The 16,698-nt window shown below is 38.5% G+C and overlaps 1 protein-coding gene across 1 annotated transcript in view; it reads left to right on the forward strand.

The window, feature by feature from the left end:
* Positions 1-2,879: 2,879 nt before the first annotated feature.
* ccser2a (coiled-coil serine-rich protein 2a) overlaps positions 2,880-16,698 on the forward strand; it is a gene marked incomplete at its 5' end in the record, with an annotated part of 42,888 nt that continues 29,069 nt past the window's right edge. Inside the window, 3 exons of the mRNA XM_083897693.1 lie at positions 2,880-4,323; positions 4,401-4,603; positions 15,454-15,547. Of these exons, the coding sequence (XP_083753819.1) occupies positions 2,880-4,323; positions 4,401-4,603; positions 15,454-15,547 (1,741 nt within the window). The remainder of the gene's footprint in view (positions 4,324-4,400; positions 4,604-15,453; positions 15,548-16,698) is intronic.

Genomic DNA, 16,698 nt, shown 5'->3' on the forward strand with positions numbered 1-16,698 from the left:
GCTGAACGACTTCACTCTTGCATGCCCGGATGTTTTGTGTCTCTGCAAGGTGCTGTTTGTCCTCTGAGGTGAAAACGAACGACAGGGTCATGTCTCATTTTTTTTTTATTTAAAATATTGAGGATTTGTTTACATATTTATTTTGCTGTTTTTAATGACTATAAAACTAAATAAAACATAAATGGTTAAACTTTCTTCTTTGGTCCTTCACTATTTGGTTGAATTTACAGTTCATAATATGTATTTTTCTTTTCTGTAACATGACAGGTTTATAAGATAAAGGTATGATCAGGATCCTGACTGAATCTGGAAGTCAGACTGTCTTTGGATGGAGTATATGGAGTTTATTCCAGGCCTTGACAGTTGTGGAGCTGTGGGATATTTATTTACTGTACTGTACTCTGGGGGGAGGGGCAGAAATGAGAGTGTGACAGATGGCCTGCAAGGGTTTTGCCCTGCCTCTGAATATGTGTCAGTCACAGGGGATCTTTTTTTATTCCAGCTTACCTTTGTCTTTGTACTAGTATTCAACATTTGACTGAGATTTAACCGTATTATATTTTTCCATTTTCCCATCTCTTGTTTGAAATTTAGCACATTAGTTTGAGAGACACTTCACACATCATTGATTTTGGCACTGGTACCTAAGCTGTAATGATGATGATGTGACGTTTATTAGAAAAATGCATTGCTTGTGATGGCATACAGTCACTGAACGAACGATAACATCTGACGTCGGTACAGAAATCCCCCTGAGGCTGGGTGAAGAGTGAGATGACCCAGATGAATAAAATTGCACTTAGTAGTGTGCCAATAGCTATGTGTCATTCTTGATATGAATGAAAGTTAAGATGTTGTGGGGCCATTGAAAGGCAAATCCAGTTGCTACCACAGACATCCACAGTTGCCACCCCCTCCCTAGGGCAAAGAGGCTTTGGCTGACCTGCTTGCACATGCTGACCTGATTTTGTGTAATTGTGGGTTTTTTTTGTGTGTGTCCTCATGCATGTTTATGAAGCAGATTAGAATGGTGGAATGGCCAGGCACTGGTGAGTGTGTCTTTTAGATTGTAGACACGGGTGTTTGTGCTTGAGAATGTGGGCCAGCATGCTATGATTTTTATTTCCAGAATAGGAGACAAGCCTCCCCTATCTGCTCAGTGGATTATTTCTGTAGTATCTCTTTTTGTGTCTGTGTATCAGTTGGTCAAGCGAACCTCTCATTAGGGTTTAACTGTTCCATCTTTTGTGGTGCAACAACACAGCTGGCATTTCTTAAAAGTGAATTAGTAGCTATAAATATTTATTTTATTTGATGCATCAGTACATTAGTTTTTAGTAACAGCTTTTTGTTCCTCGTGTAGATGGCTTGAATTGTTGCTGACTGCACCAACCATATGGAATGTTTCATCTTTTTAATTTCATAATCTTTCAGCCATAGCCAGATGCATGAGATATACAGGTGCACCATTAACACACTTGTCACAAGGCTCACTGGAATTGAATGAAACTAACAATGAGTGAAAGGAAACAGCCATGCTCTCCCTCTGTTGGCTTTCCATGCTATACATCCTCTATCATTGTTGGCTACAATCCCTGTTTGCGCTTTTGTTGGCCAGACGTGTCGGTACTAGTGCCATGTCATGTCATGTGAAAAACACAATTAATCTTGTTACTGTTATACTCAATTACTATATATTAAATTATTATCAAGAATGTTGTGTTTGTTCCTTAAATTTAGGGATTGTAAGCTTACATTTATTAGCTGAATAACAAAATATATATTTTTACAAAGCATGACCTGCTGTTGGCATTTTGGTGCCCTATGTAAGATAAGTATTTGGTTCCAAGTTCACCACATTTCCCAGCTTTATAGCCTCATTGCCTTCTCACATATTAGTGGCACCATAGCTATAGGATAAGTCATTATCCCCGTTATTCACTTTAATACATTGCCATGTTCAAGCAACAATTACCCCAATAGCTTGCGACTGGGCATTCATATTCATTTCCTTTTGCAGCTGTCATTGCAGTATCATCATTTACATTAACTGAATTGCAACTATAATTGGTAGTTGTTGCTAGCTAAAACAAAGGACATATCTACACATAAATCTATTTTAATGTTAGTATAAAAACATCTCCCATGTAAATTGAGCTATACTTACTGAGGTGTCTATCTTTCCCCTGGCAGATCCAATTTTAGCAATCATTATAAATAAAATGATGTACTTTGAGGCACTCTTGCATCAACTCCTGGCATTCTGTTCCCCAAACAACTTACTATATGTGAAATGTATGGATATTTTTTGTCCTCGTAGCATAAAGACAAAGACTCATTCAGCCTCATGTGATCATGTGCATGCATCAAGACAGACTTGCCGTGACAATGTCTAAATTATAATCTAAGCTTCCAGATTAATCCCTAATGCTCCTCGAGTCTGTGATCTTTGAAAAACAGGGTTAACCTAACCCACCACTGCAACGTGTGAACATGATTGCCCTTGTTAAAATTACCATAACACATTCAGTACAATGAACTTGGCTGAGTGATTGAGAACATTTTGACATGTATTATTTTGCGTATAAACATAAAGTAAAAGCTGGATCTCTCTTATGGAGTTTGACAGTGGTAAGTCAAACTATTTGTTTGAGTCATTTTATTTTTCTAGCTTTAGGTAGTAATAGAAAAGGTATACAATGTTACAGCTGTTGGTATTAGTGAAGAGTTTTAAGGACCAAATTAGTCTATGGAAGTATCTGACAGGTTGTCAAGGTAAAAAATGTAAACTTAAATTTAATCTCTTCTTCCATCTTTCTGTTTATTCTTGTTCCAGTTGTGAGTGATTCCACCCTCACCCATGCCTTTGTTGGCATCTAATGGAAAGAAAAGCATCAATCAAGTCTGCAATGGTATCCAGACTGCCTAAATTTGGTGGACGCTCGTCGAGCAGCGGTGCTAATCCCTTGTCTAATGGTTCCACCCAGGCAACTACTCCTACCCAGGATGATAAAACTACTCCCCCAGGATCACAACCAAATGGTGGGATTTGTGCCTCTCCTTTGACCTTGAAATGGAAGAGAGATGAGGGGTTGACCCTCTCCAGCCTCACCAGCCCTGCTGAAAGAGATGAAGGCAAGGCTCAGATGAAGCTTCCCTTGTTGGAAAAGGAGGTAAAGAATGGGTCTCCAGGTGCACCCAAGACTCGGAGGTCTGGTACGTTGATGGTTGCTGTGTCTAGTCCCAAGGCCATCCCTAAGCAATCCTCAAAGATGAGTCCCAAAGTAGGGACTAAGCTAGGCCAGAGCCCATTGGATAGAGCTCCAAAATTGGCTCATACTGGTTCCAACATTCCTGCGAGGACAGGGTCAGAGTCCCGCCTTGTGCGGCCAAAGTTGGGATCTGGTGCTGCTCGAAGCAGCTCCCAAGACAGCCTGTCCCAATCCAGTGACAGCCTGAAGTCTTTAGCCACTGACAACATGGTGCGTTCTAATAGCTTCACTCATTTCAAGCAGATTCCGTCTCCCACTACCCAGACAATGACCAGGTCTTTCTCCTTCAACCGTGCTGTGGAGCTGGCCAAACCTCTGGCCAACACACAACTTCGGCCTCCTTGCAGTTCTTTTCTCAAACCACCTCAGCTGAGCAATGGGAGAGTGGGTTTAGGACTTAGATGCCGAAATGGCAACTTGGGTGGTTCTGAAGGTCAAGATGATGGACCTGGAGTTCTTCAGTATAGCAGAAATCTTTCTGCTGCCTCCTCTCGGACTACATCCTCAATCCCCCAAGCACCCGTTACTCCCAGTGCTCTCAAGAAGCCTCTGTTCCCTAGCTGTGTGCTGACCAAGTCAGTGGGCAGCAATGTGGGGCCTTTGGGTTTCAAGCTGGCCCGATCTGGACAGGCCGTACAGCAAAAGCCTCTTTTTTCAGGTAGGGTCAAGGGGGAAATAAGACCTCCAGTTACCCCTGAGTGTGGAGAGCTATTAGATTTTGTGACAAATGGTGAGGCTAAAAAAGCAGACTCTCCAAGTGACAGTGATGCAAGCTCTGCAGATGGTGGAGGAACAGTAGGAGGAAGTAATGCATTCAGGCAAAACTTGAGCCAGGCAGCTGGCGAGACCATTGAGGACATGTCCTTATCCTCTGCCTCATCTATAGACAGAGGTGAAACCAGTGAAGAGTTTCTAGATGACTTTGACAGTATGAGAGATGCACTCAGTGATGGGGATGTGCCTGACAATAGGAAAGTTGGTGATACCACCCAAACCCGTCTACACAGCCCTCTCAATGAAACCATCAAATTGGACACAACAGACCTGAAAGGTAAATAAAGAGAATTAAAGGTAGATTCAATTAAATTGTATGTCGCCATTTTGTTTGTCCCTACATTTCTTTTGCAGGACATGAAGAAGAAAGCCCCATGCAAGACTCCCATGGACCATTGCTTTTTTCTCCAGAGCATGGTGATATTCCCCTTTCTTCATCTGTGGAGCTGTCGCCTTCCAACAGTTCTGGTGGAACTTACATGTGGGATGAGGAGCCTTTTGTGGGTCATGGGAGTCATCCATTAGACAGCTATGACGATTCAGAGCTCAACAGTATGGTGAGTCTGCTTGCACAACAATGCAAAACAAACAAAACACCCAGCCTTATACACTAATTTTGTCCTAAGATTTTGAACAACTTAGTGACTGGTTAAACAGCAAGAAAAGGAACATCTAAAATGAAAGAATTCACTAACAATGGCCTGTCAAATATAATGATGTTATAACAGCATAGCTTATTAGTTTCAACTCTATTATGATTTATGGTATATTTTCTCAACACTTTCTTTTTAGCTAGTACAGAATTAAACACTTCTATTGCAGTCTCTGTCAATACACCCTCATGCACTATTCCTAACTTACGATCTACTGGCAGATTGTTCAGTGACATTTTTCTGAACGGGAAAGTGGTGGAGAGCAGCCAAATCCCTTAGCACGGATGCTTACACTTAGGCTAAAACATCCTAAGTTAACTGCGAGAACATTCGAAGCTGTTGCAGTTTTAAGTGATTGGAAGTTGGCAAGGAAGAGGCTTGTATGAGAAGTGGGTTCATCAAAATGCAATAGATTTTCGAGAGAGAGAGAGGTTATGAAGTGAGGTGTAAAGGTTGTGAGACCTTAAGAACGATCTGGTGCACATTACTCAGGGGATTATTCTTACAATAGTGTGGGCACTGCAGATCGAAACTACACATAATCAGTCTGTAATTTCACATTTCTCTGTGAAAAATTAAAAAGCTGGAGTGTTATGGAATTTGTATATTTTAAAAAAGTAATGCAAGACAACACTCAGAAATTTGCATTATATAGCCAAGGGCTTTAAAACCTTACTCTTGTGTCATGAAGATGAATTCCCATTACCAAGGGGTAAACCTTACTAATCTAATAGAACCCATCACCATGTGCATATGCTTTTTGTGCAGGTTTCAGTGAAGTCCCCTGGTTACAGGCTTAGACTCTTTAAAATGACACACTGTAATTACCTTAGTCCACACAAATTTCTTTATTGCATAAGTCCTGTTTCCTGTTATAATGTGGGACTTAATTAGCAGAACAAAGAAGAAAAACAGTCTCCAGAGCTTACCACTAACTGAGCAACGGCTTTGTGCCAGTGCCCCTCTGCAGCTGAGAGGAATTCTGACCTCCGACCACAAACTAATGTATGTGTTAATATAGCATTGTTGGCCTTTGCTGTGCTTCTGTATGTTCAGGAACCATGGCACCTGATCACGGGAATGCAATAAACAGCTTAACATTAGCTGGATAAGAAATTGTATAATATGCCTTTCGTGTTTACTAGATTTACCATGTGATATTAACACAATACACTCACTACTTTTTAACATGGGTATATAGTATGCCATGATAATGGCCAGTAGCTACTACCAAGTCAGTAGAAAAAGGTAGCGTAATGGGTTTGTTTGTTTGTTTGAGATTAAGAGGCATTTTTCAAAGGCATTATTCAAATGATGGTTCAGATCCCAACTTGTGTGTATATATAACGTGTGTCTATATAATACTACATGTGTGTGTTTATATCTTAAGTCTTGGTCGGTCCTGGACAGTTTACCACAAAGTTACTAGCATGTGTTGAACTGAAGGACATGTATTCCTGTGACATGAAAGACTGTTATTGCATTTATTTGCTATTATTCCCACCCCGTGGCCACTGCAATGAAACACAACACCACTGACTGTATGTATGTATGTTTCCAGCTTGTGTTTAATATTTTCCGTCTCTTGGCTACCAAAGTAATCTTGAATAAGCCCTTGTCACTCATCTCGTCCATTTCTTAGTGAGGTACAAATAATTGGTTGATTGCTGAGAGATTGAGAGGTAGATGCAAAAGGGACTTTAAGACAATAAGGGTATAACTGAAAAAGATAAATTACGAGAGAGACTTGGAGTCTGATTGCTGGTGTGTGAAGATCAGGTCTATGGGGAATCTGCCTTTGAGATTTTTAACTGAGCTGTTTGATTAGAGGAAATGGGCCCACTTACGCTAATTGGATGCAGTGAGCTCTCTGCCCCACCCCTTTCTTCTTTCTTTTTAATTTCCATCTGTTTGTCTCTTACTCTCTCTTATTCTTTCCTTGTTCACTGAGTAAACAGTTTCTCTTAATGAGGAGACGAAAAACCATGAATCTAATTTTGTAACAAAGCAGTGTCTGTGTCCAAGATGATTAGTAATTCTTGGGGATTTATTTCTCATAATCTACAGTATGTGGTGTGTAGTAGTGTGTGTCATTGTTGGTAGCTAAATGAGGTGCATTTTTAGTAGGATTTTGTTCCTCTCTTGGTTTTGTCTCGGTGAGTGCCTTTTGCTCTGAATTAGATGCTGGGGAAAAATAATAAATGCAGACCTAATCTTAATTACATTCAGAAAATAATCAATTCAATCTTTGTTATTAGACAAGAAAATACTTATTAATGGACATAATGCAATTGGTGTTTATAGCGTGTATGTAAAACAATCTCACTTGTGTTGTTCCTTGCTTTTATGAGAATCTTCAGGTTTGCTTTACCACACTACAGTGGCATGCTCAGTCCACTTGGAGGCACTGTGCATCCTCAAACCAGCACAGGCGACTGCATGTGTGTTTCCGAGGCTGCCTGGTTTGTGGGTGCCCGTATTTTCTGCCTATATAAGGGTCTATCTACATTCATATGCCTCTGTGCAAAATCAAGAAGTGGGCTACCTGAGCTCTTAATAACATTCCCATGATGCACCATGCAGTGTGTTACAGTACCAGCTTTACAAAATTGGCATTGTGAAATGGAGGGCCTGTACTGACTGTTAATGTTTCCACAGCCTTAGTGCAATTTATCATGCACTGGAATCAGCACAATTGTGTATATGAACGTATGATTCAAGTATTTTGTCATGTAACTCACTAACAATGATACATGCTTAAGATAAGATGAGATGAGGGGGAGAGTTGGACTTCATTGTTGATGCTTTCTTCTGCTTATATGGGGGCGGACACCTATTCAATATAATACCTCTGTTCAATGTTTAAACGTTGTGTTGGAACTGATATTGTCTTTGTTGTATTATTACATCATATTGATTATACTGTAAGGGATATGTAATTATGACTTAATTTAATATAATCTAATTTATTATAAAATGGATTACAATATCACAATTGATGTCTTGTGATTGCTCTCATCTCTACCAAATGCACATTTGCCAAATGCAAAATCTTAACATTTTACAAATATAAAGTGGGTTATTAGTTGCATTCCTCATCATATTACATGATCATCATAGCTTATTGTTGCCATGTAGTTCATTGAACATGAACTCAAAACTAGAATGTCTGCAGTAAATTGTGGGTTGGAGTTGTTGCTTTCAGACCATGTATGCCTGTTGTTTGGGAGTGTTTCCTTGAAGAAATATATTTCTCTTGAAATTACAGCCCAGTGTCTCCCTCTTCACAACATGAAACCTTGAACACAAAATGCTTAATTGTTGTACTTTTCCGTCATATAATTCTCATAAGTTATTATCTTCTCTCTTTTTGTAACTACAATACTGGCGTTTGTCACTTTGTTCCTTTTGCACAGTTTCTGCTTAACCCTAATTTATTTATTGTGCCTCTAATTTTAGACTTTTGTGGATACAGGTTGAGACAGGTGAATTCATTAGTGTTTGAATGAGTGGGGTGACTAAGCTCATTGTCTTTAGAGTGTTCAGCCATTTATGGAACATGCTGCAACAGTACTGTTGAATTCACAAGGTTTATAGTTCATCTGTTTTCTTTTGTCTTGTTTTAAATTGACAACAACAGCTCTTAAAGATAAACAATGGTTTTGTGGATAAGGCTGATTCAGTGCTCTCATCACACACGACATACATTTTTGCTTGTAATGACAGTGGTCTGAGTCATCCTCAAAATGATAGTCTATGCTTAAGTTTTCACATCACAGCCATGACAATGTTAAACTGGCTTCTTCTCGTGAGATTTATGAAGGCAGCAACATTGGCAAGATAAAAACAAGACAAACTTTTACTGAGAAGTTTGGCTTCTGATAAATGGTCAAACTCATAGGGTATATATTTTACTGGCAGTGCAATGATTGGATATTGTACTTGAGTAAGTCAGTTAGTCTGTTCCTGCATGGCTGTCCATCTGTTATCATTTCATGAAGGAGAACTTAAAAAATATTTTGGTAATTTATTTGGGTGGAACTTGAAGTCAGTGATATATTGTGTTAAATGTGGGGATTTGTTGTCTTCCGATGACGTTTGAGGGTTGGTCTCTCACCTCTTTCCAACTTTATCTTACAGATAACACCAAATATATAATACAGTACTGTGCAAAAGTTTCAGGCACCACCAGCTCTGTTGTTTTTTCTGTCTGTCAAATTCTGTGATCATTGGAATTTGGAATGAAGTGATGCGACTTAAAGCTGGTCTTGTATATTAGCGAGCTGTCAATGAGTTTAACTCATGCAATATGTGTATGTAATGCTCAAGCATGTCTTGGATAAACCAAGCGTAATAGACATTTTTTTACAGCAGATATTTCTTTTAATGAAAAAAAAAAAAAAAAAAAAGTTGCATACATATTTTCTGGATGTGTTCCAGTAAAGTGAAATAGAAATAATTATATTCTATAAACAACACATTTAATGTTGGCCTAAGACTTCTGCACAGTGCTGTATATCAACACCACTAAATTAAATCAGAAAAATAAACCTAAGCAACTCATTCTGATTTGATGGTGCCTTCTTAGTTTTCTCTTGCAATGGCCATCACTCCAAAATAATTAATTCTACATTTAAAACCTCTAGACTGCCTCTATTATTGTCCCTGTGCAAAACAGAAACAACATATTTAGAAGGGATATAGGCATAGGTAGGGCTTTTGTTGTATTGATTTCTCTTCCTTCCACCATTTGCTGTTCTTTACTACAGTTTGTTGCCTCAATTCAATACATGGGGTGTATTTGAAACATGGGGCCACACAGTTGTTGTAGTGGTTAGCGGTCTGGCGAGACGGTCGGAACAAGGGCCTTCCTGCATGTAGTTTGCAGGATTTCACCATGTGTGCATAGGTTTGCTCTGGGTTCTCCAGTTTCTTCCCACAGTCCAAAAACATGCAGATTTGTGGATTAGGCAAACTCGGACGCTCTAACTTGACCGTAGGTGAGAGTGTGAGAGTCGATTGTTGTTTGTCTCTATGACAGACTGGCGACCTATCCAGGGTGTAACACAACTTTCTCCCTATGTCGGTTGGGATTGGGTTTTACTTTGAAAATTGAACGGTTTGAGTTTACTGGACTGAACACCAGGAAAGAAAGCAAATAGAGAATAATCAATAATTCATAAAAAGCTATCCGCAAAATTTTATAAGTGGCTTGAAACACAAAGTGTTTGTTACTGAGCTTGTCAACAGGCGACCTTGAGTGTCTTGAAAGGCGCCTTCAAATATAATGCATCATTATTATTATTATTATATGGAGGCTGGTGTACAAAATAATGGATGATAATACAGTGAAAAACTGTGTGAGATAGCACGTGTCTTCATGCAGAAGCTGCACATTAACAAGCAATTAAAATGTCCTCACAGTTGTAAACATAATAGTGTTAAATAAGATAAAAAAAAATATTAATTGACCAAACTATTAATCCGTCAATCTGTACTAAAGGGGGTGCTAATGTCACAATTTCATACATAATCTATGGCCCCCAAACACTTACTGTACACAATTAAAGTAGACATTGCATTAGTTTTGTTGCATTCGAGTTATTCTTGGATATTAGTCTGAAAAATATTCAACCTTCATATTATGGTAAAAGATACGTTTCATTTTCATTTCTATCTTTTTCTTTGACAGAACTGAGATTTTTTTTGAATCTATCAGAAAGGTGTTGGTCTGAAAGCTGCAGCTTACTTCATGTGAAACGAAAAAGAAGAACACGTCAGGAATGTCTGAGAGGAACAACTACAGTGAGTCTGGAAACATCTCTCTGGCACCTATTGATTTTACACTCTTATCATAAGTTGAACTTTGTGGTTGTTTGAAGTTGTTTGATAGCAAGCTGCCTAATCTGGGGTTTTGTGGCTTGAATTTTAAGTGACAAGGTAGCACTCAATCAGGCAAAAAGGCAAAGTCTATCACAGATCCAAAAAAAAATTCTCTCAGAGAATGTAATGGGTAGAATTAAGGTAATGAGCTTTTATTTTGCCTTGCAAGTGAGTCTCTCAGACGCACGGGTCATTTGAGGGTAAACTGTGAAAGTTAGCCTAGTCCTTTACCAATGATTATGAAGTTTTAATCAGTGTTTGAACCAGCCGAGTTTGGATTAAAGATTCACCTGATGTCACGGTGGGAGCAGAAGCTGTTCTATGAAACACATTAGAAGACCTTCTAGCCAGATTCTGAGTGATGCTCATGCCGCAGGGGGTGGATTGGTGGAGTGCCTTGAAGATATATAAAAAATATGCACGCCATGTGTCAAATTCATATATTGCTAAAAAGTAACATCATGAATTCCTCAGTAAGAGCAAGTACAACAGCTACAGCTTAATTGGCTCATAGCTTTTCTTCAGATCCATTTCAGCAATAGTTCATATCGGGATCTGCAGCTTATCTAGTTCTTGGTATTCATCGATTGTAAAACAGATTTTTGCTTAAATGAAACGTAACTGTTATACTAAACTCTATAACAGCACTGTAATACAAAAACTGTCTTCACAAAGGAAGTAGGCTGCATTTTTGCATAATATGTTTGACTGAAAAGGCTGGGTTTTAAAAACTTTCAAGGGATGTAGAAGTTATGTTCCAAGGATGACATAATCGGAGTTTGGTGGTGATTTGGATTCAGGATTTTTTTTTCCTTTATCTAAAAAAGTTTCTTAACTTGATGTAGGGTTGTTCTCTGGGTGCATTCTCTTGATCTGTAGCAGACATTTGTTTTTGTCTTTTTCAGTGGAAGAAGTCAGTGTCATAAAAACACACACATACGTGCACTGGACTTTCTTTACACACACGCATGCACGCACACACACAAACACACACACACACACACACACACTTCTCTTGAGATATGATCCAGATTTATCAGTGCTCTCAGCTGTTTTGTCCTGCAAGTGTGAAATGTAATTTCCTCCGGAGCTCCATGTTGTAAACAAGACGGTCAATGAAGATGAAGGGACAGAGACAGATAGTCGGTAAATGTTTTAGAAATAAAATAAGTCATCTAACACTGAGTGGTTCAGTGCTGATTCAGGTATTGGCTCTGAACAAGTCAAAACATAATGTCACATATCTAGTCACACACACACTTGGCATGAGTGTGTTACTATAAACAGGAAGCAGATGTTCTACACTGCTCTTGTTTGCTTATATAGAAACAAGTGTGGGATTTCTTTTGTTTGACCCCAGATGAGGTGAAAGTTGCGTAGTCAGGATTCATAAGAGTCAAACTGAAAACTTTGTCATCATGTGTCCACATCTGTCCATCCAGACAGAAACCAGCTTAAGACATGAACTCTGAAGAATGTCTCCAGAATGGTGTTTGGACATTTTTTGGATTGTGCTGCTCAAAACAGCAGATTAATCTCCACAGAATTCATACCACAGGGTGGAGCCTGGCTTGAGCATTCAGGAGGCATGACACTCACCCAAATACTCACTCTTGTCAGAATTGTCAGGAAGACTTGCAGCTTCTGGTGTTTGTTGCTTTGTGTTGTGCAGCTCATGAATCATCCAAATCTTCGTCAACAAGCAAAGGATTTATCAGATGGAAGAAAAGTTCTACAGCTAAAAAAAATAAATATCCAGCACCTTGGAAAGATGTGTTAACACCTTTATTCTGATGCCAGGACATTTCTAACACTTCGCCAAGAATGTGTGACTGTCCAGAATTTCACAGACTGTCCTTGAAAAAATTAATCATGATATATTGCTTGATCTAATATTAGTTTCATCCATAAACACTGACATACACCATCATATTTAGAGGGTCTGAGGTTAGACATGTGAGCAACAGGATAAAGGTGGACACCTCAAGCTGCTGATATTCTACCCTTCTGTATTCTTCTTGGTTGGTAGTATTTTGAATATTGCACATATGTGTATTTTTGTGTATTCTATTTCATTTACTTCATTACACCTGAAACACTGTGTGCCAGTCCGCTATCACACTACTCATGATATTTTCAATAATGGGTAATTTTATGCTTGTGTCTGGTATTAAAAGCCCTGTCAATTTGGCTTTGTGAAGCACAAAATTGCCTTGAAAAATAAAGCTTTGAACTACTGATTCTTTCTTTTGCTTTTGGGTATATACTTTGAATAATTCTGCAGACAGCAGCAAAGCAGACTCGCTGCATATTCTGAGGCTGTTATGAGAAGTGTTTTTGTTTGGTTTTCAAAGCATCCTGTATTATCCTTCATAACTGAGGAAAAAAATTTTTTTTCCCCTTTGAAACCTGTTTTGTTGTCTCCTCTTGTGTTTTTGTTGTGAGAGAATCGCGTGAAATGTAGGGCCCTATGAAATCCGTTTTATTTTTTTCCAAATTCCGTTTTATTTTTTTCCAAATTCCGTTTTTTCCGTTTTAATTTTTTAGAATTCCGTTTTTTCCGTTTTATTTTTTTTATTCTGTTTTTTTTTTTACCTTTTATACTTACTTTACCACCATAGAATGTGTGCTTTTTGTGTCAGTGAAAAAAATGTCCACTGAAATGCAGCTTTCTTCTTGAATCCACTGACTTCTCAATTGTTCAATTGTTTTGACTTAAGTTAAATCCTAATTAAGTAAATGCCAGTGAATCTTAAAACAAGCCATGCAATGCTGGTCACATTAAAAAGTAAAATAATTAACATAAATAAAAATGTGGTAGTGCCCCCTGGTGCAGACGGATTTCTGCGCACCGCCCCTGCGCTGTACTGTTCTCCCTCTCCTGCGCTGTCCGCTTCTCCGTATCCGTCTGGATCATTTCTCTACACGCAATATTACCCCTACAACTCTGCAATTAAGGGAATAACAGATGCATCAGATGAGCCGATGTCTTTAGTTAACTGTTCAAAGAGAGACAATGTTCTCTGGTGTGAAGTGAAAGTCGCGGGGAGTTCATAAGTTTCACTTTTGCGCAGAGACTTTCCAGCATTTAACAGGCGATGTTCCACAGTTTACTCGCCGTGTTTCGGCCGCCGAATTATCGGTGCATTCCTAAATATAACATCTTTATTGACAATAAAAATATAACCGTAATAATCGCGTATTTGATGGTGTGACTTGAGTTTCAATCGGCACCTGGACAAGGGGACGCTCGCCGGTTACATGCGAGCGCATCGCGCTTGTTCCGCGGTTTCGAAAAAAAAGTGTATATAAAGTAAATAAACAAGCAACACGCACTGGGGGAGACCCTGGCCGGGTGAGTGTTTGTGAGGAGATGCACGGGTGGTGCCACGAATGAGCATTCCCCGGAACATTTCTCCAGACAAACGTTCCTTCTCCTCACGATGACAGCATTTCAGTCAAATTATGTCAATTTCCGCGATATTCCGCGTTTAACATTAGATTCCGTTTTTATTGGCCAATTCCGCGATTCCGTCCGCGATTCCGTTAACACGGAAATCATAGGGCCCTAGAAATGGTATCGCAGAACATTATTATGAAATTAATAAAGCAAGCAATAGTAATAAAATATTATATCAGTGTTATAAAATGACAACGATATTACATGTCACTCTATTCTATATTGGTATTTCTGACATTCATGGACTTATTATATTTTAGTTATTCTTATGTACATTTACTGTATGTTTATACATATATGACTTAAATTGGTAGAAATTAGAAGACATTACTGATAGCTCGGGCTACAGATATTGGAATTACAATGTTGAATTCCTAGCAATACTGATATAACTTTGGTGGTACATGCAACAGCACAGATGTCTTATTAACAGCTAACATTTACAGACCTCACTCACCCTCTTGTCACATGACGGTGGTGGCGGACATCTCTCTTTTAAGCATGTTGCCTGTGTTTAGTCAAGCCTTTATGTCTGATTTATGGTTTACATATCATAAAAAACATTTTTTTAACCCAAATATCCAATCCAGTCATTTTGGCCGCTCTCAGAACAGTGCTGTTACTTGGTATTGTATCAGCTCATCCCTACTAGTATCAAAGTATCCGAGCTTACCACGGACATGTGAATATACAATACTTGCTGGAACTGAGATCATGTACGTCCACATAATTTCACAGTTATGTATTACAAAAAAAGCTGTATTGATAGCAAGAAAGGATGATTGCATATCCTTTTTTTTAAACTCTTACATACATAATGCCTTCAAGAGTAGGTTCTGGTTCATGTTTGACTCGGGCCAAGACGTGCCTCGTAATAAGTGAACATAATCAAATTGTATTAATTTGATCTATTCAAAAGGTATTATTTTTAGCTTTATTCAAGCAAGTCTTGTTACCTACATCTACTTCCTGGTGATGACTATGACTTGGATGATGGACATCTTTAACAGACATATGAATTATAATGTTTAAGGGATCAGTGAGAGTGTTTTTTTTCATGTTTCAGACCACTAGTCTTTGGGGGGAAATATAACACTGAATAATATCCTGTTTTACCAAAGACATTAAAACACAACAGCCATAATGCTTTTCACAAGACATGTTTTTCACTTATTGTTCTTTTATTTTTCCTTTATTTCTCTTTCTCCTTGCTGATACATTAGAACTTGCTTTTTGGTATATGTTTTATATTTTCTTCTTACTCCTTGTATGTGCAAATCTACTCGACCTTAACACATGGCCCTTGACCCTTTTTTGAGCAGAGCTCACACTTTTTGCCCAGGCACAAAATAATATGACTCTAATGCACTCATAATGTGCCTCTAATGCTGCATTCATGTTTATTTCTCAGGATATCCTGAATAACCTGGAGCCTTTAGGAAATAGAAAGTTGGATGATGATGACCTCATGTTAGATGTGGACCTGCCAGAAGACGGTTTGTATGGTGAGCATGCACGCACATGCACACACACACGTGCTGGTTTTGCATTCTTTGTGTGGACTCACATACCCAAACCTTAATAACTAAACTACACAAACTACTATAACTAAATGCCTAACCCTAACCTAAACCTAATTGTAATTCCTAACCATAAAACAAGGTCTTAATCTTCAAAAAGCCTGTTAAAGTTGCTTGGACCAGCCAACCTCACAAAGATAGGTTTGCTTGGTCCACACAGCCTACTCAAGACATTAACAAACACAGAGACAATGATTTCAGTTATCCCACAAAGGATTTAAATTCATGGGGTTTCACAGTGGCCAAGGCAATTCCCAACACCTCCAGCTAAACTGTTACGGCCATAATTGTAAATTAATGCATTAGTAAGGTTTTTGCTTGCTATTGTCAGCATTATTCTTCTTTCTCATATAATGCCTTGAATAAATTAATAATGGCCTGCCTTGGGTGACAATTTTTCTTTGTAGTAGCCATTAAAATCTTTGAATGGACATCTTGTTGTCTATTATGTGCTGTTACTAGAGTTTTAAGTTATTAAATCACGATTCAACTACTGCCCCTCAGCTGGCTCTGAATGACAATGAGGCAGCTGACTTGGAGAAGTACTTAGCCAGCTGTCTGGCTCCGTTTATATTAGCAGTTTCAGTAGGAGCAGAGTTTACGTCCGATTTCCTTGACAACAGCAGTATGATGTTTGCATGATTACCTTAATAGCCTTAATACCTCAATTACTGTTTACCCATTTCAACAACACATTGTGAAGTTATTTTCTACAATCATCCATTTTCATTTTGTAAATTTAATCAAAGACATATCTCATTAAAACTAACTAAAATAACAATACAGATGTTATAGGTTATGGGGTCACACTATTATCATATGATAATGCTGTTGATAATTATGGATTAATTATGGATTCATCAGTAAGCATTGCAGTTATTGTATTCGAGGAAAAGAAGTGTTGAGGAGTATTGAACTGTCATGAATTTTGGGTAGTCATTTGTAGTTGTCGCTCTGGAAACCAGGGTCTATACAGTTCAGTGATTATGTGTTGCACTGCTTTATTGTGGAATCATAGGCACAAATCGGTACAAATAAGGCTTATTTTAATCGGTGATCATGTACACCCATACCCA

Source organism: Microchirus variegatus (genome assembly GCF_963457635.1).
Source record: "Microchirus variegatus genome assembly, chromosome: 11".
NCBI classification, from domain to species: Eukaryota; Metazoa; Chordata; class Actinopteri; order Pleuronectiformes; family Soleidae; genus Microchirus; species Microchirus variegatus.